This window comes from Fukomys damarensis, unplaced genomic scaffold, assembly GCF_012274545.1.
Source record: "Fukomys damarensis isolate Sample0158 unplaced genomic scaffold, DMR_v1.0_HiC HiC_scaffold_33, whole genome shotgun sequence".
Classification (NCBI taxonomy): domain Eukaryota; kingdom Metazoa; phylum Chordata; class Mammalia; order Rodentia; family Bathyergidae; genus Fukomys; species Fukomys damarensis.
In genome coordinates this window covers 54,800,955-54,824,692 of record NW_022900945.1, presented here as the reverse complement: position 1 = coordinate 54,824,692, position 23,738 = coordinate 54,800,955, and the positions used below count along the sequence as shown (strand labels likewise).

At 60.5% G+C, this 23,738-nt stretch overlaps 1 protein-coding gene across 1 annotated transcript in view; it reads right to left on the bottom strand.

Moving 5' to 3' along the window:
- The window catches only part of Mef2d (myocyte enhancer factor 2D), a 27,440-nt gene that overhangs the window by 2,131 nt on the left and 1,571 nt on the right, over window positions 1-23,738 (bottom strand). The window contains exons 2-11 of the mRNA XM_010643979.3: window positions 10,360-10,543; window positions 9,800-10,003; window positions 8,880-9,017; window positions 7,832-8,042; window positions 7,591-7,647; window positions 5,737-5,927; window positions 5,393-5,413; window positions 4,249-4,378; window positions 685-922; window positions 52-424 (exon numbers count right to left, since the gene is read on the bottom strand). Coding sequence (XP_010642281.1) covers window positions 52-424; window positions 685-922; window positions 4,249-4,378; window positions 5,393-5,413; window positions 5,737-5,927; window positions 7,591-7,647; window positions 7,832-8,042; window positions 8,880-9,017; window positions 9,800-10,003; window positions 10,360-10,413 — 1,617 coding nt within the window. The 5' untranslated portion in view covers window positions 10,414-10,543. The remainder of the gene's footprint in view (window positions 1-51; window positions 425-684; window positions 923-4,248; window positions 4,379-5,392; window positions 5,414-5,736; window positions 5,928-7,590; window positions 7,648-7,831; window positions 8,043-8,879; window positions 9,018-9,799; window positions 10,004-10,359; window positions 10,544-23,738) is intronic.

The following is a 23,738-nucleotide window of genomic DNA, read 5'->3' as shown; positions in this document are numbered from 1 at the left end:
CCCGGCCGTCATCCCTGTCCCCCGGCTCGTAAGATCCTCCTGCGGGGCTACTGAGCCCATCGCCTGGCGCGGGGCCCGGGCGGGCGGCAGGGAACACAGCCGCTGGAGGGGGAGGCGCGGGGCTGCGCTCTCTGCTCGGGGACACCGGCTCTGACTTGATGCTGATGTGGGGGTGGGTGGTGACGGTGAGGGAAGCACCCACATGAGGCAAGGGGCTGCCCGGGCTGCAGGCAGGCAACGGGGATGGAAAGGAAGGGTTGGAGGACAGCCGGGGCCCGGGCGGGCGGCAGGGAACACAGCCGCTGGAGGGGGAGGCGCGGGGCTGCGCTCTCTGCTCGGGGACACCGGCTCTGACTTGATGCTGATGTGGGGGTGGGTGGTGACGGTGAGGGAAGCACCCACATGAGGCAAGGGGCTGCCCGGGCTGCAGGCAGGCAACGGGGATGGAAAGGAAGGGTTGGAGGACAGCAGAAGTGAGGAGAGGCCAGCGGGGGAGAGAGGAGAAAGGAGTGGCGTCAGTTCCGGCCACCTGCCCACCGTCCCCACCCCACACCCTGGGCTGGACGCCCGTGGGTCTCCTGGGCACAGCAGGGGACGCAGGGCTGCCACCCGGTGCCAACAGCCTCCCGTGCCCTCTTCCCACTGCACCAGCCAAGTGCCCGTGGGAGCCTCCCGAGGACTCACATGAGGTTGCTGAGAGACACGGGGACCAGGTGGGGCTGCTGCTGAGGTGGCTGTGGAGGCTGCGGTTGCGGCTGTGGCTGCGGCGGCTGTGGCTGCGGCTGGGGCTGTGGAGGCTGTGGCTGCTGCGGCTGCTGGGGCTGCTGGGGCTGCTGCCAGGCACTGACGCTGCCCAGGGACAGCCCCCCTGGAGAGCTGAAGGCCGGTAAGGAGGACAGCTCGGCACTGGTCAGCTGGTAATCTGCAGCGGGAGAAGCGAGGAGGACCCTGAAGGGGGCGCCACTAGAGGGCCACGGAGGGCAGGGCACAGGTGCCATTTTGTGATGTGAGGAATTCAAGAAACTCCTAAAAATTCAGTGAAGATGGTGCTCAGAAAAATGGAAGTCATAGCAGGAGGTGCTGTTTGTTTTTTTAAATCAGGATGAGGACAGGTGGGTTTGTTTTGTTTTTAGGTACCAGGGATTGAACTCGGGACCTTGCGCTTGCGAGGCAGGTGGCAGAACCACTGAACTAAATCCCCAGCCCAAGGACGGGTGGTTTTTAAAACAGTGTCAAACTTTTTTGGGGTACTGGGGATTGAACTCAGGACCTTGTGCTTATGAGATGGCAGCACCACTGAGCTAAATCCCTGGCCCAGAACTTTTAATAATTATCGCTGGGCATGATGGCACACGCCTGTAGTCCCAGCACTGAGGAGGCTGAGGCAAGAGGATTCCCAAGAATTTGAGGTCAGGATGGGGTACATAGTGAGTTCAAGGCCAGCCTGAACTACATACCAAGGCCTTGTCTGAACAAAACAACCCCCCAACAATATGACAACTATAAAAAAGAAAATGGGACAAAAAGGACATTAGGAAAGGTCTAATTATGTCCGTCACCCCTCTACCTGACAAGTCTTTCTGAGGCAATGAGAGCCATGGGGGGCCAACGGGCACAGGGGTCCAGAAAGCAACTCCATAACTACCATTCCCCAAATGTCTACTGACTATCTATAACCTAAGTGAGGGGCACAAGGCGCTGTTCCCACAGATGAGAGGACAGTGTTTCCTGGGTCCAGTCCAAGGCTCCAAGAGCTGAGGTCCTGGTGATGCCTCCTCTCTCAACTGTACTCCCAGGGAGGACACCGCCACAGCAGGTGCACAGCACACACAGCTCCGTGGTGCTGCAGGCCGCATCTGGCTTGGGGCAGTGCAGCAAATGTCTTCAGTGTGGCAGCAGAGGGCATGCTGGGAAGGGGAACAGCCGGGCATCCCCACCTACAACACGCTGCTACTAGTCCAGGGCCGTGGGCTCCAGTTAAAGGGCTGTGGCAAGGCCAGAGTCACGTGGCTGGGGGCAAGCTGTTTGCTTTCTGCCCTAGGGAAGCAGGGGCCAGTCCTACCCACAGGACAGCTGCCGGCAGGACACGGGGCTCTGCACCGAGCGCGCTGGCTCAGTCCTCTTCATAATACTTTACTGACAAGGAAACTGCAGCCACAGGGGTGAGGGCACCCATGTCACGCAGTGAACCAGTGGCAGGACTCTGAGGCACCCAGGACTCTCAGTGACCTCTCGGCCTCAGTCTAGAGGTGGCCATGCTTGCAGCTCGTTTCCTGAAGTTGGCGGTTAGGTCTGAGATGCTTATATTTAAGAAGCAGAGCAAGGTCAGCAACGGGCCCAGGACTGAGTTACTTCTAACACTTGTGTGCAAGCACAGAAACCAGGCCCAGAATAGACTGTGCCGATGGGCAGCTCAACTCTGTCCAGGCAGAGTCTACCAGGAGGACACCTGGCTCCCGGAGGCCAGGAGTGTGGTCCTAGGCCTTGGGCTGCCCCCCAGGCTGCCACAGAGCCACCGCCGCTGCCAACCTAGGTAGCTGGTGTCCTCAGGGGCCAGGCCCAGCTCTCAACCAAGACAGCACTGCAGCCGTACCACCCAGCCAGAACCTGAACTGATGCCAGGACTGTAAAGAGCGACACCTCACCGGGCCTGTTTATACACCCAGGGGCACCTGAAACACCCGCTTAGCTCCTCGCCCCTCCTGAACAGGGGTGAGAAGAGTCCTGAAGGCTGGCCACTGAGGAAGCACCTGTGTCAGGCCCAACAGCAACTGGCCTCACAGGCTACAGGACCAAAGGCCACGGACACCTACATGATGGACGCCCCTGTCGCTAGAGCTTCTAACACGTGGTCTGGGTTTCCCTCCTCCAACCATTCTGCCTGGCCTGGGGCTGGGAGCTCAGTCTGCCACGCTTAGGCAGGGATGAGAGTGGGAGTAATATGCAGTGTGCAGCTTTCGCACCACAGCCCGGCCCTCACTGTGAATCGGGGCCTCCTGCTCCTTCTCCTGTCACCAGAGCCTGGCACCGCACAGGGCTGGGAGGGACGGGAGAGGCGGCCTTGTGGTCTATACTGGCGCCTGGCGCCTCGTCTGCTTCAGCTCTGCCACGGGGCCATGATGGCAGCAGCTGGGAGTCCCCTGGTCTAGCCCGCTTTCGTCACAGGCACAGCCTGAATGCTAGCCGCTAACTCGCGGGAGAGCTGGGCAGGTGGAAGCCCCTCGGCGCTACGAACCCAGCGTCACCGGCAGGTAGGGGCTGTGACACCAGGCGATAGGCGCCTCCCACATGGGAAGTCCTTCCTGACAGCAGCCTGGCTGGGTGTGACAGGTTGTTCCAGCACATGCAGGGCGAGTGGGTGACAGCCAGGACAGCCGCGGGGACTCAGGACAGCCTGGCCACTGGGTGTCCTGTCTGGATTCCACCCAGAGGCCTCTTCCAAATCCTCAAGTGCCTCTTCTCCTTCAGTTCCACCTCAACTTTTTGCCTCTGCTTCTCCCCTCAGGGCTCCCCCAATGAGTCCCCCTTGTCCCTCCTGTCCTTGCCCAAAAGCCCGCAAGTCCACCTGACCACACTGCTGCTCGGGCCTCCCCAGCCTGTCCCTCCTTCCCTTGGGCCTCTTTCCCTCTGCGAAGCCTTTTGGCACCGTGTCTGCCCGCATTCTCCACACCTGGCATCTGGGGCTTGGCAGCCCGAAACACTGCTGTGCCCACTTCTGTCCCTTCCCTCACTCAGCTCTATGTTAAAGGTACAAGTGTCTTGGTAAGTCGAACTTTCAGATGGACAATGCAGTGTTTTTAGCAGAAGTGTCTCTGGTACCTGCTTTAGCAGAAAAACATCTTTGGAATACAACTAAAGAAGTACATTTTTGCCAGGTGTGGTGACACAAACCTATAATCCCAGTACTTGGGAAGCTGAGGCAGGAGGATCACTGTGAGTTCGAGGCCAGCCTGGGCTACACAGTGAGTTCCAAGTCAGTCTCAACTACATAGTGAGACTCTGTCTCAAAAAAACTAAACAAACAAACAAACAAACAAAAAGAAGAAGAAGTACATTTTTTTTCTTCAACACCAAGGGTCAAACTTAGGACCTTATACTTGCAAGGCAGGCACGATGCCACCAAGCCACATGCCAGGCCCAAAAGTACATCTTATCTAGCAACTGTAATTAGACGGGGGTCTCCCCCAAATCCATGGCCTTCCTCAAACTCGGCACCCCACTCACGGGCCCCAGCCCGAGGGCACTCACCTGTGTTGTAGGCAGTGGGCATGGAGGAGAAGGGGAGGCCCTGGCTGAGTAAACTCGGTGTTGCCACGGAAACCACAGGGGTGGTGAGCGAGTGGGTAGACTGGGAGACCCCAAGGCGCTGGGCGTTGTTCTGCAGGAGGAAAGTGTCTTGTCAGGAGATGGTGGACGGGAGCTGCTGTGGGCAGGCCTCCCCACCCAGGCCTGGCTGCAGGCCCCGAACCCCAAGGTCGGGGGAAGCATCAGCACGGAGGCCCTATGGACACACAAACATGGCCGTGCACTTGGAGACGCTGAGGTCACGGAAACGTGCTCGCTTGCACAGGTTCCTCAGCACCTAAACATGCACAGAGGAGGGCACCACGCTGGCTGGGCTCCTGGGTAGGGCAGAAGAGCCACAGCTCCTCCTCTGCCAGGGCCCAGAGTTCACCCTGCCCATGGCACTGCAGCACACGCCTCTGGAGCACGCCGTGTCTGGGAGGGACCGGGGCCCGGCGTGTGCCTGCGTGTATGCACACACATGTGGGGCTGTCTGCTCCGTCTGCTGCTGAGTCACTTGTTTATTCCAACTCCACACTGGGGCCGACACTGCCACCATGTTGGCCGCCAAAGCTGGTCTGCCTTTTCCAGCCTCCCTGGCCTCCCATCAGGCAGCTTGAGGGTGGAACCCCTGTCCCATCCCAGCTGGCCAGGGTGGGTATGTGCGCGCGTGTGTGTGTGCAGTGTGTGCAAGAGAGATGGGGTGGGAGGGGGCTCCAGCCTCACAGAGCCGTGGCTGTCGGGCTGGCAGCCCCGCGGAGGAGGCGCCTGTCCTGGCTGCTGAGGGTGTCAGTGGGCTGCTGGATTCAAAGGCCTAAGCTGGGCACTGGGGCTGGAGCTTCTCAGGCGTGGGATGCTTCACTCCTCTGCGCGTGCACACGTGCACTCACACACACACACACGCCTGAATGAGTGTACCACGTGCACACAGGACCTGGCATGCATGTTCAGCCCTCACCCTCCCGTCTCCCCAGCAGGAGCACAGTCCATACACACACGGACACACAGGCAGAAGGACAGGAGGACACACATGCCGTGCTGGGGGACTGCAGAGCAGTGGCTGAGCCAGGAGTCACAGGCGCAGCAAACGTCTCACAGCCTCACTTACCAGATCTAAATGGTCCTCAGTCTGGGAGCAGAAATAAAACCAAGGGGGTGGCTCAGTCTCTGGCCTCTATCCACCCAAGGCATCGCCAGCCTCTGCCCAGAGCAAGTGCTCCCCTGGCCAGCTGACTTCCAGAGGACACAGCCCGTCACCCCCAGCCCCACAGTGCAGCACCCTCCCTCCCACCTCTGCCTCTCTGCGGCCCCAGGCCAGGCAGGACCTCTGTGTCCCAGCCCCTCTGAGGTCCTCGCTGTCCCGGCAGGCTAAGCTGCAGCTCCAGCCAAGGCCTGCTCCTTCCGCTCTTCCCCTCTGCTGCTGAACCAAGGCCTGGACACTCGCTCACTCACCAAGTGGTGCATTAATCCCTTTCCTCCCTGGGAGGTGATGACCCTCAGGTCGGGCTTGCGGCTGGGGGCTCCGAGCTGGGCACTGTGGGTGGGCGGAGGCGGAGACTTGGCAGGGATGACCTTGTTCAGGCTGTTGCCGTTGGCCACAGGGAGGAGGCCAGGGGAAGCCCGGGCGCTAACGTAGCCATTCCCTGGAGAAGAAGGGAGATGAAGGGGAGGAGAAGTATGGGCCAGCCCTCAGCCCTGCTGATGTCCCCATGCCAGTATCTACGCCACCCAGGACAACGCAAGCCACGGTGCCCCTGTAGGCACTGAGCTATCTGACACCCCCTAAAGCCTTCCTTCCCATTTCAGGCACGAGAGGGAACCCCTATCCCACACCACTGGCTTTGCTTCTGGCCTCCAAGAGAGGAGTGGTGACATCAGGGGCACAGACCGCACAGGGACCCCACGGTGGGCCACAGACCCGGGACCAGGCCTCTCCCACCCACTCTCCTCTCTGCCTCCGGAACCCACAGCCTGCCACAGGCAGGACGCTGCAGGGCCAGGGTGGGGAAGGGGCAGAAGCCAACCCCAGTCACTCAGAGCGCTGCCTTGCTGAGCTGGGGACCCTGGGCTTTGGGTTGCCTGCAGGAGATGGGCCACTCGCTGGTGCTGGTGGCAGGGCTGGCATGGGGAACAGGCGCCACAGCCCCACCGTGACTGAGCTGGTGACAGCAGGAGTAACAGCTCTCTTCCACATCTGCTTCACACTACCCAGCGTCCACAGCCCTCTCACAAACACTTCGTCTGTGTAATCCTCACACCCTCCTGCGAGATGGACAGGACACATCATTAGCCCCGTTCACAGAAGAGGGACTCCTGCCTGGCCAGGTGAGGTACGATGACTTATCCAGGGCCACAAAGGTGGCTGAGACTGCATGCACGTCCTCCCTGGATACTGGAGCCCTGGTCCCCTCCCTCACTCTCCCTCTGCATCACTATTTCCCTGAGGTCTGAAAGTATTTCTTGGTCCTCTTCTTGGACAGAAAGTGGCATTCACACACTGCACCTATTTCCTGACCCTAGTATGTAACTATGGCCAGCAGGTCTTGTGGGGTGCTGAACTCAGGAAGTGTTTTTTTGTTTGTTTTTACGGGTCCTTGCACTTGCAAAGCAGGCACCGGAACCACTGAGCTAAATCCCCGGCCCTGCCGAGCTCAAGCCTGGGTTCTGCGCTCAGGGGTGGGGTGAGGGAAGGACTGAATCAGAATTGCCACCTTGCTGTGCTCCCGAAGAGCACGCTGTGGGCCTGAAAGACTGCAGCTGACTCCATCCCAAGCTCCTGGTCACCTCGGAACGGCAGTGGTGACGTTAGAAGTCAGGGGCCTGTGGGACCGTGGCACAGGGCAGGAGAGTCTGTCTGCTGCGGGGCCGGGCAGCAGCAGACTTCCTCCCGCAGCCACGTGCACGAGCTCACAAGTACACGTCGAGGATCTGGCTGCTCCGTGTGCACATGCGAGTGTGCACCTGCTGTGCCTCTAAGCTGGTGGCGGCAAGCGTGTGGCTCGTGTGCGCAGCAGGCTTTTGTTATCACGGAGGCTCTGAGAGGCCACCACTGCTCCAAGCGCCCTCATTCTCCAGGCCCCAACCAGGCAGCCCTAAACCGGAAACATCCAGACCTACGGCTCCAACAAGTGGCGCTGTCCCTTCTCACAGCCTGCCCGGCCCTCGCCAAGACCTGTGCGATCCACACCAACTGCTGCCACACACGCCAGACACCGGGGCCGAGTGATCCTGACGCCCGTCTGGCTGGGCGCTGGATCATCCTCTCCTCTACTCTAGGTCCACCAGGCAGCAGGGCCGTGCACTCACCGACCGGGCTGGGGCAGGCTCCGTTAGCGCTGGTGAGGTCGCCCCCCAGCATGGCCCCTGGAGAAGAGCAGAGCTGTCAGGAGCTGATGACACCCCACCCTCCCAAGTGAGTCCTGGGGGCAGAACAGGAAGTGGGACCAAGACCCAGGCCCTTCCCTCAGCAGCCCGGGAAGTGTGGGCCTCCTGTGGCGGGGCAGTGGCTACGCAGGACAGAATCCCGGCACGCCAGGGGCCCACTCACCCGCACTAGCCGGCCGCTGGGGCAGGCCTGGAGACACGCTGTTCCTCTGTAGTGCTGGCTGCTGGGGGGACAGGAGCCGCGGGTCTGTGAGGGATGATGTCACCAGGGAGGGGGTGACCAGGGAGCCGCTGGGATTGCTGAACTGCAGTGAGCTCTGATTGGACACGGGCACCGTGACAGGCATGGCGAAGTTGGGGGCCGGGACAGCTGACTAGACAGAAAGACAGAGTAGAGTCAGGCCAGGCCAGGTCAGCCTGCCCACCCGCCCTGCCCCGAGGGCAGGCAGGGCTCCTGGGGTTGGGGCTTGACACCCTCACCAAGGAACAACAGGGGGGCACTTTGGGGTCCCACTCTGGCCCAGACGGTAAGAATGGGGCTCTGCTCACTGCAGCAGAGCCAGGGACAGCCCTAGCCAGGTTAGTCCTCAGCCAGGCAGGACACACCGGAGCGGGTTAGCGGCAGAGTGTGGACCCGAGTTCACACACACAGCTGTCAAGGCCCGTGCCAGGGTCGGGACCGCTCTGCCTGTGCTGACCCGTACCCCTGGCCCGCTGGAGGGTGAGCTGGGTCCCCCTAGAGGCAGGTGGGCTCCCCAGGGTGACTGTGCTAGAGCACTCTCCACCTTCCTCTCTGCGGCCGTCAGTCTAAAGTCACTACACGCTTCGCTTCCTGCTGGCCAGGGGGCACCGCACCCCACCCCGCCAGCGCCTGCTCCACTGAGAAGCGTCTCTTGGCAAGGGTTGCACAGTCCTCCACGGTCACTCCCAGCCCCAGCATGGCTCAGAGAGGGCACATCAGAGGCAGCGCAGGGCCAGGGCGGGGCGCAAAGCCACACCATGCAGCACGAGGCGCCCTCCACAGGACTACTCACGGCCAGTCTATAACTCTGCATCATTTTATCAAACTCCTCGTCTATCTTTTTATATTTCTCCTCCGTCTGGGGGGTCAGGGCAAACACCTCGTCCACCTCAGGACTCTCACACTCCCTGTGCTTCTTGTGCAGCGCCTGGGGGAGGGCGGGCCGACAGAGAGACAGTGGTGGGCTCACCCCGTAGCGCCGGAAGAGCCCGTCCAGCTCCTCGCTGGCGCGCCGGTACTTGTCCTCCAGCAGGGGGCTCTGTTCCAGCGAGTCCTCCCCGTCCGGCTCGGGGCTGTCACAGCCGTTGAAGCCCTTCTTCCTCAGGGTCTGCAACCGCACCACTGCTGTCAGCCGGTGAGGGTCTCCCCGCCCCTTCCAGGCCCCCACTCGGTGCAGGGGCGTGAAGCCCAGGGTCCACGGGGAGAGCGGAGAGGACAGAGCGAGGCTCGGCGACACGGGGAGCACTCTGCAGAGGGGCCTGCGGGACACCGGGTTGGGGGCTCTGCCCAACCCAACACAGACCCCGAGGGACAAGGACAGAGATGGGTCACAGAGGAGAGAGGACAGGTAGGAAAGCAAAGACAGCTGCTGCGACCCAGAGCGGCGCTCTGTGCTCCAGGCCCCCAGCGATATTTGCTGTTTAATTGCCTCCAAATCTCCAATCCGGCCATGGCTTCCCAGGCACCCTCTTTGTCCACATGTTCTGTCCCCACACCGCACCTCAGGGTGAGATACAGGAGCTGGACCACCCCATGCCTCCCTGGTGCGCCCTTCAAAGTAGGCACTGACCCCGTTTTGTGGAAGGGGACACCATGGCTCCGGGAGGCCAAACACCTGCCCAGCACCACACGGCCAGGAATGACCAGAGCCGAGCTCCAAAGCATGTGTCCTTCAACAGTTCATAATGTCGGCTTGCTTTGAAACAAGAAATACAGTCAGGGACCCAGGGAGAGACAGAGAGTGAGCAGGGAAGATGGAAACAAGGAGGGAGACAAAAACCAGAGGGGTGTGAGACGGGAGCAGACCAAAAGATGGAGAAAAGAGAGAGGGAGCAGATGGCGGGCGTCCCAGCAGACAGGGAGCAGGCCGGCGTGGCGTGGGCCGCCCACCTCGATGATGTCGGCATTGGTGCGGCTCTCGTGCGGCTCGTTGTACTCGGTGTACTTGAGCAGCACCTTGTCCATGTCGGTGCTGGCGTACTGGAACAGCTTGTTGGAGTGGTTGAAGATGATCAGGGCGATCTCACAGTCGCACAGCACGCTGAGCTCGTACGCCTTCTTCATCAGCCCGAACTTCCGCTTGGTGAAGGTCACCTGCGGGAGGCAGTGGATGCCAGGTTTGGCTGGGCAGGGCTTGCCCAGGAGTCCCGGGAGCCGCGCACTTGGGGGACAGAGCCAGAGCCAGCCCCTGGAAGGGAGGCGTGGAGGCCAGCACTGCACACTGCGGGGGCAGGCGAGAGCAGGCAGGGAAGAGGACCAAGAGCCCCAAGGGCGAGCAGAGGGAAGGACCCATTCCAGGCTGGAGCTGCAGCAGGGCCTTCAGTCCGGGGACACAGGGTCAGAGAGAGATGCAGGGAAGGCGGCTGCTCCTTCTCCCAGCTCAGACCCTCCTCCTGCAGGAGCCCTCAGGGAGCCCTGTCCTCACCACTCTGCGGCCCTAGGACTCTTACCTGCCGGTTCCGCTCGTCAGTGATTCGCTGGATCTGAATCTTTTTCCTCCCCATCTTGTCCAGAGGTCCTCAGTGCCGGGGAGGGAGGCTAGGGTGGCGGGTCTTGGTGTACCTCACACTGTGCTCATGAACGTCCGGGACCCAGGCTCAGTTCATGGTCCGCAGGACGCCTCTGTGCAGCCTCCTGGAACAGAAGGGTCACGAGGAGCTGTCAGGGCCCTGGCACCCAGCTTTGCAATCCCTGGGGACACAAGCCAGACTCTGCACCCTGGGAGGGAGTGTCGCGTCAGCCCCACCTCCACACAAGGCTGTGTCGGCTACCTGGGCAAGGCCATGCCGAGCACTGAGGCACTAAGCCAGACTGAGGACATGGAGTTCCTGGCTCCAGGTGATACTCTGGCCTAGGCCAGTGGTTCCCACACTCTGGTCTGGTGTGGCTAGCATACTGGGTAAACATCCGCTCAGGATGCCAGGTGCCAGGACTCGGGTCTCCGGTGCCCTAGCTCAGGAGCACACTAGGCAAAGTCCCTAGCAGTGGTCCACACCAGCTCACAGAGCCCAGGACCTGGAGCTACAAGACCCCCATCCCGCTGGTGTGAAGACCTGCAATCCTGCACTTGGGAGGCTGAAGCAGGTGGATTGCTGTCTGAGTCTGAGGCCAACCTGGCCTATGTAGTGACCTGAACCACATAGTAAGACTGTCTCAAAAAAACAACAAAAAAAAAAGATCCCCATCTCCCTTCCACCAGTGCACCTCCACCACAACTTGTTTACTCAGCAGCTTTTAGCCTAAAATTTATTTGAAGGGCTCTGCGGCTTAAACAAGCAAACAAACAAACAAGCCGCTCCTCTAGACCAGGGGTAGGCTACATTTTTCTTTCTGTAGTGCTGGGATGGACCCTAGGCCTCATGCACGCTCAGCACCTGCTCCTCCCAGGCCACCTCCCGGCCCTGGCAAGTTTCTTCTGTAAAGGACCAAAGTATTTTAGGCTGTGTGGGCTACACTGTGCTGCAACTACTCAACTCCGCTACTAGAGCACGCAAGTAACGCACAGCAGCCCAGACTCGAGCACTACGCTACCAGTACAAAAAGGGCCTGCTTCTCCACAGCCTCACCCCGCCGGAGGCCTAGGCCGGGTCTGCAGCCCAGGTTGAGCAGCGCTACTTGAGAGGCCACTCGCATGCTGGCAAGGCCCTGCACAGGGAACAGGCACACCCTGACCCAGCATGGCCACTGGGCCAGCACGCAGAGGCACACAGCCCTGTCCCGCACAAAGCCAGGGGACAAGTCAGGGCAGGGGTGCACTCCCAGGTACGGGCAGGGTCACACAGGCTGAGTGGGCGCTGGGGACCAGAGAGGTGCAGGGTGGGATAAAGACAGCCTGAGGCAACTTTGGCCCTGTCATCCCAGGAGTCCTGGCATCAGGGACAGAGCTTTCTGGGAAATGAAGAGGAGGACATGACCCCTTGCCCCGCCAGTCTTTCTGTGGTCCTAGGGAATGAACCCAGGGCCTTGTTCAGGCTGAGCAAACATCCTACCACCAGGCTACATTCTCAGCCCTTTTTATAATTTAAGTTTGAGACAATGTCCCACTAAGTTGCCCAGGCCAGCCTCAAAACTGCAATCCTCCTGCCTCAGCCTCCTGAGTAGCTGAGTTTACAGGTGTGCAACACAGCGCCTAGGACTTGCTTTCTAAAGTCACTCTAGATGGGCCTGCAAGGAGTGTGGAACAGAACGGTCCAGCTCCAACCTGAGCCCCCTCCACAAAGCTGCTGCCCAAAGACCTGCAGCAGAGCACAGTGGCCTGGGCCGTCCGCCTGCTCTTCTGGCTGGGGAGCTCCGCCGGGTGGAGAAGATGGAGAACGTCCCACACTGCCTGACTCCAGAGCCTCCTGGAGCCTTTGCACCCCATCCACATGGTCCCCAAGTGCTACAGGAGTGCTGAAGTTGGCCCCACACCCTGGCCACCAGGGAAAGACGGGAGCGTGGAACTGGCAACTGGATGACCCTGCCCACTTACCCAGCACAAACCCGACCCCAGGCCTCCCAGCAGAGGAGCTGGAGCCGGAGCTCTGCACAGGGGGCTGCAGAGGTCAAAGACCCCCTCCCATCTGTTCTGCTCTGACAGACCCAGCACCCTCACGGCTTGGCCTCCTCTGGCCCAGCACACCTCCTGGGGTGGCAGCAGCAGCCCCCAGTGGCTTGGCCACATTTGGCCCAGAACCAGTGCCAGCCACCCCATTCCCTGCCTGTGACCCCATGTTTGCCAAACTGCTTTGTAAAGACGCCAGGCAGAGGATTTCAGTCCCTGATGCAGACTGTGCTTTCTGGGCTGTGGTGCGGTGAGCTGGCAGGCAGTCCAGGGCAGGGCACCTGGAGCAGCTGGCTCCTCGTACTGTATCCTCTGGAAGGGCTGCACTCCTCGATCTGAGGGGCTCTGTTCAGAAGACCTGCCCAGTAAACCTCAATCCAAGACGGCCAGGACCATCACCTCTGCCACGCTGGGAAGGGACCCACCCCTTGTTCTCGTGACACATCAAAAGCCACTCTGGGACCTTTCCAGCCTTTACCACAATGTAAATAATTACACTTCTGTGCTTCTGTTTAACGCCTAGCTCCCTACCAGACCGAAGCTTCGGGCCGGGGATTTAGCTGTGGTTCTGCTGTGCCACCTGCCTTGAAAGAGACTGAAGCTTCATGAGGGCACAGACTCCATCTTTTCTACTAGTCCATCCTCTGACAGAGCTCAAGAGCTGTCTGTAGAAAGAACAGACTGCTCAGACCCTGTAAGATGCCCGTGAGAAGTCCCTCTTGCAGTCTGACCGCCGTCAGTCCTGCTTTGGTGTCAGCTTCTCTGTCCTCTGTGCAGCCACAGCCCTTCCTCTCCCACTGCCCTCAAAGCTTGTCTGTCTGGACACCACCCACCTTCCCACCACCTGCCATCCCAGTCCTCAACCCTCCCCACCTTCGGCTTGGTTGGTGCAGAGGGTGAGACTCAAAAGTCTTCTAAGGAGCGGCCCTAAGCACATGGAGACGGAGAGGATGGAGTTGCTTAGGCAACTGTCGCCTGGCAACCAGCTCCCTGGCTGATCTCCTACACCGCCCCCCACCCCCGCCTCATGCTGGGGAAGCTGGGATGCGCTGGGGATCAGGGCTGAGAAGGCAGGGAAGCCACAGAGACCCATTGAGCATCCTCTGGTAGAGGGAAGTTCGGGCTGGAAGACCAGACCCCATCTATCCCCACTTCCTCCAAGGGAGCCCAAAGTGCTTTTTACAAGTCCATGCTTCCCAAGGCCCTTTTCACTGCTGCCCTCCCGCGTCCCATCTACTCACTGCCACCTACAAAGCAGGCTCAGGACGCACTCCCTCTGCCCTTTGCTATCCACTCCACAGGGCTACAGGTTCTTTGCAGCCCTGGGCAAGAACAGGAGCTCAACCATGACTTTGGAGGAAGGGCAGCTGAGGACCCTAAACTGACCCCAGCCGAGGTGCGGGGGCCCATCCCGTCCCAGCTTCCCTCCTACTGCATCAGGGAGAGTTTAATGGCACCTGAACCTCCTTAATTAGCCCTCTGTCTAATTATCTAACCAGCTGCCAGGAGCCAGAGGCCTGGGCATCTGTTCCCCAGATGTGCGTCCAGCCCAGCTCAGACCAGCCCCGTTGCTCGCCTCCTGCCACCTCTCCAGGACTGGCCCTTGGCTGCTTCTCCTCTAACCCTTCCTCTTCACTCTGGTATCTAAACCCAGGGCTTGGGAGGACTCAGAGTGTAAAAGAGACAGATGCCTTCTGCTCAGAGGGCTGCAGGGCCTGCTTCATCCCAACCTCAGGCCACAACTGTGACTCGGTCAGCTGCACCTTCCCCATGTCACACGAGTACCCTCCCCAGGTCCCGGGCAGGGCAGGGCTGGGCTGGGCAGGACAGACCTCCTGGGCCTGGCAGGGTAGCAGGTCTTTCTGACAGAGGTGCAGGAGGAGCGAGGGGAGAGGGCAGCGGGGAGCTGCAAGGAAGCTCCAAGGGAGCTGCAAGGAAGTCTTGCAAACAGACCAGAAAGGGCAGGCAGGAGCAGGACAAGGTGCACTAGCTGGAGATACCGGGGAGCGCAGGGGATCCAGAAGGACCCCATGAGCAGCTGTTTTTCAAACTGGGCTACAGACCCAATAGGAACTGTGGGTTGTTTATATGCAAATCAAGCACAAAAGAAATGCAAAAGGAACCCAAAAAGGGACTGGTTTGAAGGGGGCATGAGAGAGGGAACGGGCCTGGCCTCCCCAGTGTGATACCTCTTGGTACCTGAGCAATATTCAAACCACTCTAGGGTTTCAGAATGATGCTATCTCAGTTCCTGTGTGAGGGTGGCCTGGGCTGTGGGGGGCGGTCAGGGCAGCCCCCTGGAGCAACAGCTGCAGCAGGCTGAGGGGGGCTGTCCTTCCTGGGGCCTGCAAGAGGACTCCTTTCCAGCAGCCAGCCCCATCCACAGCTCAACTTCCCCCTCACCGCTGCCCAGCCCCGCAGGTCCTGTCACTGGGGCTGGGACACGCTGAGGACCTGCAGGGCACCTGCTTCCAGAGCTCTCCCGCCAGTGCGGGTCACACGGAGCAGATGCCCAGAGAGGCTACGGGCACCCTGCATCACAGCAAAGGGCTCCACTGCTCTTCCCCGTAAAGAGCGAGCTCTCATTAGGCGGCCTCCATCCTTCCCTCCCAGGCTGCTCTGGACCGCAGGCTGTGGACTGCGGGGAAGACAGGAGGCACTGGAGACAGCTGTCATCCCTCCTCCCGCCCCTTCCCTGTGGCTGGGCTGCAGGGCATGAAATAAGCAGCAGGCGCTGGGGGAGGGGGTGACAATCCAATCCACCTGTCACCCCCACAGTCAGGCGGCCTCAAGCAGCCTGCTCACTAACGAGGGAGGGAGGCGGCGTGGGTGAGGCAGACACGGGAGGGGGGACACAGACGCACACACAGGAAAGGAGACAGAGAGGCAGTGAGGTCAGGAGGCAGCGTGGGGCAGGAAGGGAGAGGGCAGCCGGAGAGAGGAGGGCAGGCCGAGCCCAGACAAAGACCCAGAGAGATGTGGGTACAGGCGAGCTCAGCAATCACCCACGGGCCTGGCTTGGGACTGGCCCTGGGTGCTGGGCACCGTCGCTGCCCTCTGAGAACTTGCAGTCCAGCCAGGAGGCCGATGAGGGAGGGGTAAGGGCCCACCGGGGCCCCAGAGGCCCTGGCCCTGGCGAGGAGCCTGTGTGCTCTGCCCGGCCTCCCAAGGGCAGGCTGGCCTGGCAGGGTGGAGGTGCACACCTAGGCCCAGGCCTGCCCCAGTCCCTCTGAGACCCTGCCGGTCATTCTCCCTCTCAGCCCAGGGCCTGGCCTGGAGCAGACAGACACAGGCTAAGTCACTCTGGGAGAAGGGGTTTGGGCATCTTCCTGCGGTTCCCACGGCAGGTCCTATCTCACAGAGGACCAGGCCACTGACCCGCTCAGGGCTGACACTCTCCCCTCTCCCACTCACAGCCCTGCTCTCATGCCCCTGTGCAGCACCCTCCTGGGCCCCTCTGGCTTCCTCTTCGGCTCCATTCTCGCCCACGCCCACCTCAGCCCTTGGCCCAAGTTCTAGGGTTTGATGGCAAAGGCAGGGTTCTGCCTGGCAGGCTCACTCTCCAAAAACCTGGTTCCCACCATCTTCCCCTCCCTCAGGGACGCCCCGCCCCCAGCCCAGCAGCCTCAGGGCTGGGCAAGGGCTATTTTTAGCCTGGCACTGAGCTAATTTTAACTCACCAACAGGAGACCTGGGGCGGGCAGGCTAGGGGGGCAGTGGAGAGAGCAGGGCCTGGGGCAGGGGTGGTCTCAGGCCCCAGGAAATCCCTGAATGCTGGTGTGGGGCACTGCAGCCTGTGTACAGGCCAGGAACCAACCCGGGAACCTGCACTGGGGGGACAGCAGGGTCCAAGCCTTGCCCAGCCTCTCTAGACGACTCTCCGCGCTCAGTCCAGGCTTCCTGCCTCTCCTCCCTCCCGCCAGCTCTCCCGGGATGGGTCATCCTGTGCTTGGGTGAGGGTCTGTCTCCAGGACCTCCTCCACAGCTCCCAGCCCCAGCTTGTCCTTCCTGCAGTCTAGTTCCCATCCTTCCTGCAGCCTTGCGCAGAGCTCCCGATGGAGGAGGTGCCAGCACCTCCCCCCTAGCCTGGCCTCCTCCCTGGCCTCCGGGCTGGCTCCCAGCGACCCCACCCCAGGAAGTTCCTAGAGCCACCCAGGCTGACTCGGGAAGTGAGGCAGCAGCAGACTGATCCCAGCAGAAAAGAGTGAGTTGAGACAGGGCAATGAACAGCCAGCCTGGAGAAACCTGGGGCCCGGCTGGAGCTCTAAAGGCCTGGGTTCTAGTCCCTTCTCTGGCTGCTACTCACGGAGTGACCTTGAGTTAGCCACTGCCCCCCAGGCTCTGGCCCATGGCTGGTCTACCCGACCAGGAGGGCGGGTGCCAGACCCAGGTACCCTTCCAGCCCACGCATTCTGCTCCTGTGCTCTCTGGAGAGGCCCAAAAGGAAGGGCCAATGAGGTGGCCCAGCTGGAGAAGAAAGGAGGGTGGATGTGGGCGCAGGCAGCGTGGGGCTGACCAGGAAGAGGTGCTATCTGAACAGTAACCCCAACAGCTGGTCAGGGCAAGGCTCGGGTCGTTAGGGCAGGCACTCCACGGCACCTACCAGACCCAGGGCTTGGGACCCCAGCCGCTGTCACGCCACTGGTGGGGCCATTTCCGAAACCCAAGCCAAGCCTGTGCCCTGCTCTGGCCCCACCCTGGCAGCCGGAGCCAGAGCAGCAGTAACGCAGGACAGCGTGTCTGCGTGGGGGTCTTCATGCTCCAGCTCACGTTCTCATCCCAGGACAAGGGTGCCCAGGGACCCCCGGTAAAGCTCCTGACATGCTGGGTCCATCCGTCACCTCCTGAAAGCATTCCTTTGTATAAACACACGCAGCAACCTGGTCTGGGGCTCTCAGTCCCACGGAGTCCCCTCCTCCTACCCAAGCCGGGTGAGAGTGTGAGGTCACAAGTAGACTGCAGCTCAGAGGAGCCGGACAAGGCACACAGGTGGCTCCCCAGGAGGAGAAGCCCACGCCCTTCCTCAGGGCTTAGGACAAGGCAGCTGCTGTGGAAAGGGGAGAGCTGTCTTCCACTTCTACTTCAGTCCTCGTTTCCAATCCCCATGTGCGACAGTGAAGAGATAGGGTGGCCTGTTCGGCAGTTAGACAGATGCCAAACCAGGTGTGGTGGCTTAAATCTATCATTCTAGCACTCAGGAGGCTGAGTCAGGATGAGGCCAAGCCTGGGCTACACCCAAGGTCAAGGGCAGCCTTGACTATACATCAAGACCCTGTCTCAAAACAAACAAAAAGATTGCACAATACGTCAGATTACAGAGAGGGCCTCTCAGGGCTGAGCCTGGACTCCAAGTGGTCTCTAGGGCTTTGTCAGAAACCACCCAAGCAAGCATGGGGAGCTGGTGACATCTGGGGGGACACGGAGGCCCAGGCACTGTGCTCCAACCAGTGGGGGCTGGCAGACAACCAGTCCCCTCCTGCCTTGAACTCTGACCTCCACCACCAGCCATGGCCTCTGGAACAGCGAGCCCTGCAGACGCCTCCTCGTCTGGGAAGCCCTTCCTGCTCCCTGACCACCATCCCGCGAGCTGTCACCCACTCCTCCACTGCCACTAAAGCCCGCTCTAGCCATCTATACCAGGGGTGGACACGGGCCCTGGGCCATCTGAAGTCTGGGCAGAGGAGAGGAGGGGCGGTTGGGACGGTTAAGTGTGTCACCGTCCACCTCCCCACCCTACTTCCCCTGGGGTCTCAGGAGACAGAAGTGAAAGTGGCAGCTGGGCCTTGGGGGCGGGTCAGCCTGAGAGCCGTTGGGAGGAGAGCGACGCTGAGAGCTGGGTTTGAGCCTCTGGGTGGGCAGGCGCGGGGTCGTGGGTCGGGAGGGACTTCCTGTGGAAATGTGGTGGGGGTGCGCTTGGCCCAGCCAAAGGAAGAGCTGGCCGGAGAGGAAAAAGTGGGGAGAAGCGGGGACAGTCTCAGAAAGGCACCTTCTTCCAGGCTGCTTAGAGCAGCAAGGTCTTTCTTCTCACCCACAGCAGAGGCAGGGCTGCTCTGGCTGAAGCAGACGAACAGGGCTGTGCCCAACTGCTGGGACCCGGGGCGAAGAGAGGCAGGGCCCGCGGCCTCTGGTGGACAGCACGGCTCAGAGGGCAGCCTGTACAGCGCTCACCTCTGCCTAGGACAGGAGACCTCAAAGAGGCCAATCCAATCAGGGGAGCAAATCCTCCTAGAGACATGTGCCCTCCAGGAGCCAGCCAGGACTTAAAGGGGCGGCCGGGGCAGGGATGGGGGCTCCTTCGCGCTTGAAGGACAGGCCTCTAAGCCCACCACAGGGAGGGTGGCGGCACCAGGCTGTGTGGGCCTGCTGAGGTGGCCAGCCAGGCAGCTCTTACAGGATTAGCTTGCTGCTTTCAGGAAAGGTGCCAGGTGAGGCAGAGACACCTGGGCAGCAGGGGCCCTAGAGGGCTGGGTTGGGCTGGGGGCAGTACCTGCACAAGGCCATGTGAACACGTGTCCCCAGATCGGAGCCAAAACCTGGCTTCTCCGCCCCTCACAAGGACACTGTGCAAAGACCCCTCTGACTTTCGCCAGGAATGGTCCCTACCCACCCAGAGGTCCCTCTGATCCTGCGACCGGGCTCTCCTCCCCAGGGAGAAGCCCATCCCACTGTCTCTCATCTCCACTTTGCAACCAGAACCCCACCCCCGGGAACAGGTTCCCTCTCCTCTGCCCCACGTCCCCTTCCCCCCACAGGCTGACAGGTGGGGGAGACAAAAAGGAACAGCTGGGCCAGGACACCTGTCCCCACTCAGCCTGCCACGGGGTCCGGACGGGACGTCAGTGCAGAGGCAGGCAGAGTGGGGCTGCCTGGAAGGGGTGCAGAGGTCAGGGGAGAGGCAGTGGGAAGGTCCGGGGCACCAGCTCATAAGCAGCCATTCTCCCGGCCTGGCCCACCATCCCTGACCCTCACCCTCAGTCACTGTCCTAGGAGGAAAATCTGAAGTTTAAGGGCATCCCTGACTGCCTCGGCCCCTCTAAGGTGGGAAGAACCCAGAAAGGCGAAGCTCTGAGCTCCCCACTTCCCTGCCCTCTTGCCAGGCACCTCCCTGGCTTGGAAATGGTCTCTTACTCACGAGAGCTGCTGGTGGACTTGGGGTGAGGGAATGAGGGGGAGTAAGAATCGCACACCAAGGGGACCCTGGAGAATGCACAAAGCAAGGTACAGAGGGCCAGGTTCTGGGGCACAGAGACGGCTGCTCGGCAGGGCAGGGCTGGGCTCAGATCCTCAGCCACACACCCAGCCCCAACCAACCAGCGCTGGCCCCCCAGGGCCCCTCAGTCTGCACCCCAGGGGGCAGGCCCTGGGCCAGGCTGGGGCAAGGCCTCTGCCCGAGCGGCCCCTCCGTCCTCTTCCCACAGCAGTCAGCGGCGGGCTCCCCTTCTCAGACGTGGGGACCTGTGCCCATGGACACAGACTGCCCACGGGCATGGGTGAGGGGAAGCGGGAGGCTGACTGCAGGGCGGCACTCCCCGCCCAGCTGGGCTGCTGTCCCCAGGGTGACACTCTTCCCTCTGCGGTGCCATCACTGCCCTGCCCTCACCATCTCCGCAGCCCTCCTGTGCTGGCTGAAGGGGTCCTAATGCGCACCATACCAGGGCTCCGCGCCCTTCTCTCCTGCTCCCACTCTGCTCTGGCTCCGGGCTCTCTCCCACAGTTCAGATCTCAAGACAGTGCCCTCTCAGGGAGTCCAGGCAACACCCCCTCAGCAGTCCCAAACCCTAACGCGGCCTCTGCCAGGACAGCCTACTGGGCTGGACCTGATCAACTCAAAGGTAGGGTCCTTCCTCTAACCTCAGACAAAAGGCTCAGTGGTAGAACATTTGCCTAGCAGGTACACACCCTGGGTTCAATCCCCACTGTCCCCAAAACAACAAAACCAAATCAAATCCTTGGGGGTGGGGGTGGCACATACCTGTAATCCCCACACCTGGGAAGCTGAGACAAGAGGGTTGGGGCATTTGAGGGCAGCCCGTGCCACACAGAGTTCAAAGGCCAGGCCTTCCAACAATAACAAGAATAATAAATTTTTAATTAAGAAATAAAAACTTGGGCCAGGGATTTGGCTCAGTGGTTCCGCCGCCTGCATTGCAAGAGCAAGGACGTGAGTTCGATCCCCAGTACCAAAAAAAAAAAAAAAAAAAAATTTTTTTTAAATTAAAATAAAAACTCAACCCCTCAAACTGGGAAAGCCTAAATACATCATTTAAATCTGACATTTAGTTTTTCCAATTACAAAAAAAAAAAAATTAGTTGCACAGACAAACCATGTCACAGGTCGTGGCACCCATCACAGTGTGGCACACAAACTGGGCTTCCCACCTCCAGCCCCACGGAACTCCAGAGTTCTTGGTCTTGTCTGCTGTGTACCCTGGAGAACTGGGCCAGCAGGATCTAGCCTGAGGGGAAGGCTCCTCTGACCAGCGAGCAGGAAAGGCTCCTTGCCTGGCACTCGCCTGTCTGCCCACCTCCTGGAGAGCGGTCCAGAGCACCCGGCCAGGGCACCAAGCCAAGGCCAGTGACCAGGCCTGAGCGCAGAGCCTCCTGGGAGGGCATGTTTAAATGAGTAAATATGGTCCCGCCTGGGTGTGGCCAGCCGCAGGCCAGAGCCTGGGATGAGTCCCTCCCTCCCAGCCTAGGCAGAAAGGAGGATGCCAGACAGCAGGCACCAAGGTCTGTGCAGGCTGAACACATCCCCCCAGCCGCTAGTGCCCTCCAGATGCCTGGATCGGCCCCCCAGGGCCCTGGCAAAGGAAAAAGTCAGGCGTGGGGGGCTCAGCTGGATCACCTAGGCTGAGGGTCTGCACCAGATGCCTGAGAGTGCAAAGACAGCCCTGCCCCTCAGACTGGCCTCACTCATCAGGGTGAGAAAGAGGGCAGCAGAGATGAGAAAAACCACCCAACCAGGCGCTCAGATCACCGAAAGGTGAGACTTGGGGACACCTGGAAAGCTGAGGCCCGGGGGTGACTTACCCAAGGACACAGGCCAATGTGGGGGGACCCCAGAGCGAGGGGTGGGAGGGACGGACACCAGCCAGGGCTCCCAGACTCCCAGCCACGCTCTTCACTTTGCAGACAGGGCCCTGCCTGCACATCTGCGGTCTAACCTCAGTCCCTCCTGCTCCAGCCCATGCCCTGCCTTGGAACTCTGACTGTACCCTTCGCCTCCATCCTCACTCTCCAATCCTTTAATCATCTTTGCCATTTGCTCATCCCCACCCCCCACAGGGTGGCAGCTGTTCTGGGGGTGTCTACACACCCAAGTATGCACCCCACACCTTCATGCGTGCATGCCACTGAACACTGTGGGTCTGCCTGCCAGGTGCACCTGGGCCTGCCAGTCTGCATGACCCCCACCCAGCCTGCCCTGCTCCAGGACACACACCTCACAGAGCTGTCCGAGCTAAGCAGGGGAGAGGAGGGAAAATAAATACTCCAGGAGCCAAGCAGCAGCAGCGCTAGCAGGCTGAAGGTCAAGGCCTCTCCGCAGAGCACTGGAGAAGAAAGTGCTTTGGGATCCCTCCTTTTGTTGGGAGCCACCCTCCTCTTCCTAACCTAGCTCTAATGGTAAAGCCCCACCCCCACCCCCACCAGAGATTGAACCCAGGGATCTGCGCATGTTTCACAAGTACTCTACCATTGTGCTACATCATCTATTCATTTATTTACTTATTTGCTTATTTATCTGAGACAGGGTCTCACTATGTTGCCCAGGCTGGCCTCAAAGTTACAGTCCTGCCTCAGTCTCCTGAGGAGCTGCACTGGGGAGTTCTCCCTCAAGTCTGAGCTCCATCCAGCCTGCTGTCACTGTGGACAGACAAGGCAGCATGGACCACAACACAGCCAGCTGTCTGGCCTCTAGAACAGAGCTCTCGGCATCTAACACTACCTCTCCCCCATGAGTAAGCCCCAAACTGGGACAGAAGGAGCCGGCCCCACGACAGGCTCATAAAAGCCACCAGCAATTACAGTGATGCTGAGGCTGTGCTAGCCCCACCACCATCTTCTTCCTCCTTCCCCGTGAAAAGGGCGGCAATGCCTCCCACCGGCAGGTCCCGGGGTAGGGAGACCCACGGTGCAGAGGCCCAGGTGTGACCCTGATGCAGACTCCAGGGCCACATGGGATCCCACATCACGTCCAGATCCGGGTGCGAAGCAACTGCAACTGTGCCCAGCAGGCCATCCTGCACTGCCTGCCTCCAACACCTCTCCTCCATGAAGGCCTCCACTGTCCGGACTGCAGGGCTGAGTGGCAGCAGTCAACTCAAATGCAGCCAGGACATGCTGGGCCCATTGTCTGTTCCCCGGACCCCCTTCTGCCAAGAGAGGCTCATAGGTGGGTGGTAGTGTCCTCCTGGGGCCCACACCAGGCCAAGGCAAGCACTAGAATTGCAGACCCAGGGCCAGCCAGGGAGGGCAGGGGGGCCCAGCTGCCAGGAAGAGGAGGTTGACAGGGTGGGCAGAGGCCCAGGCCTCTCTGGGGGCATGAGGCTCCCTCATGCAGAGGCTCACAGCAGAGGCTCCCTCCCGGGGCAGATCAGAAGAGTGAGGCAGCAATGGCCTCGTCTCCCCAGGACCCCAAGAGCCAGGGCAGCCCGGATGCCTTGCTACTGCTCCTCCAGCCCCCAACCTGGGGAGATGCCCTCCACCTTCTCCTTCGCATCACACCTCCCAGAAAAGATAAAAAAAAAAAAAAAAAAAAGCCCTGCTGGAGAGAGATTATATAACAGCAGCCAGAAAGACTATCACAAGAGGAGCCAGGAGCTGAGAAGGGCAGAGCCACGAAGCCCAGGCCCTCCAGCCCAGGGCCACCAGGCACAGAGTGGGATGGGCAAGGGGCAGCACCTGCCACCACTCCAAGTCCTGCACACTCAGCTTCAGGCACTGGGTACAACAGACAAAAGCTCTAACCCAACCCCCACCCCTTCCCTTCCCCCGACACAAGGGCTGTCGTACTCTCTGGCTGGGTCCTGCTTCTCCTCTTGGACCAGGGCCTCCAAAAGCAAGGCTTGTATGTCTTCCTCCCTAGAGTTCCTCTGTTCTATGCAGTAGGCCCCAAAGAGCGGAAGGAGTGATGCTCTGACAGACTTGCTGTGTGATGTCAGGAAAAAGCTCAACCTCTCTGATCACTCACGACAGTAGTGTCAGTGAAAATTCCTCCCTAACCCAGAGAAACTTCTTACAAATGTGCACATGCATGCACACACACACACACACACACACACACTG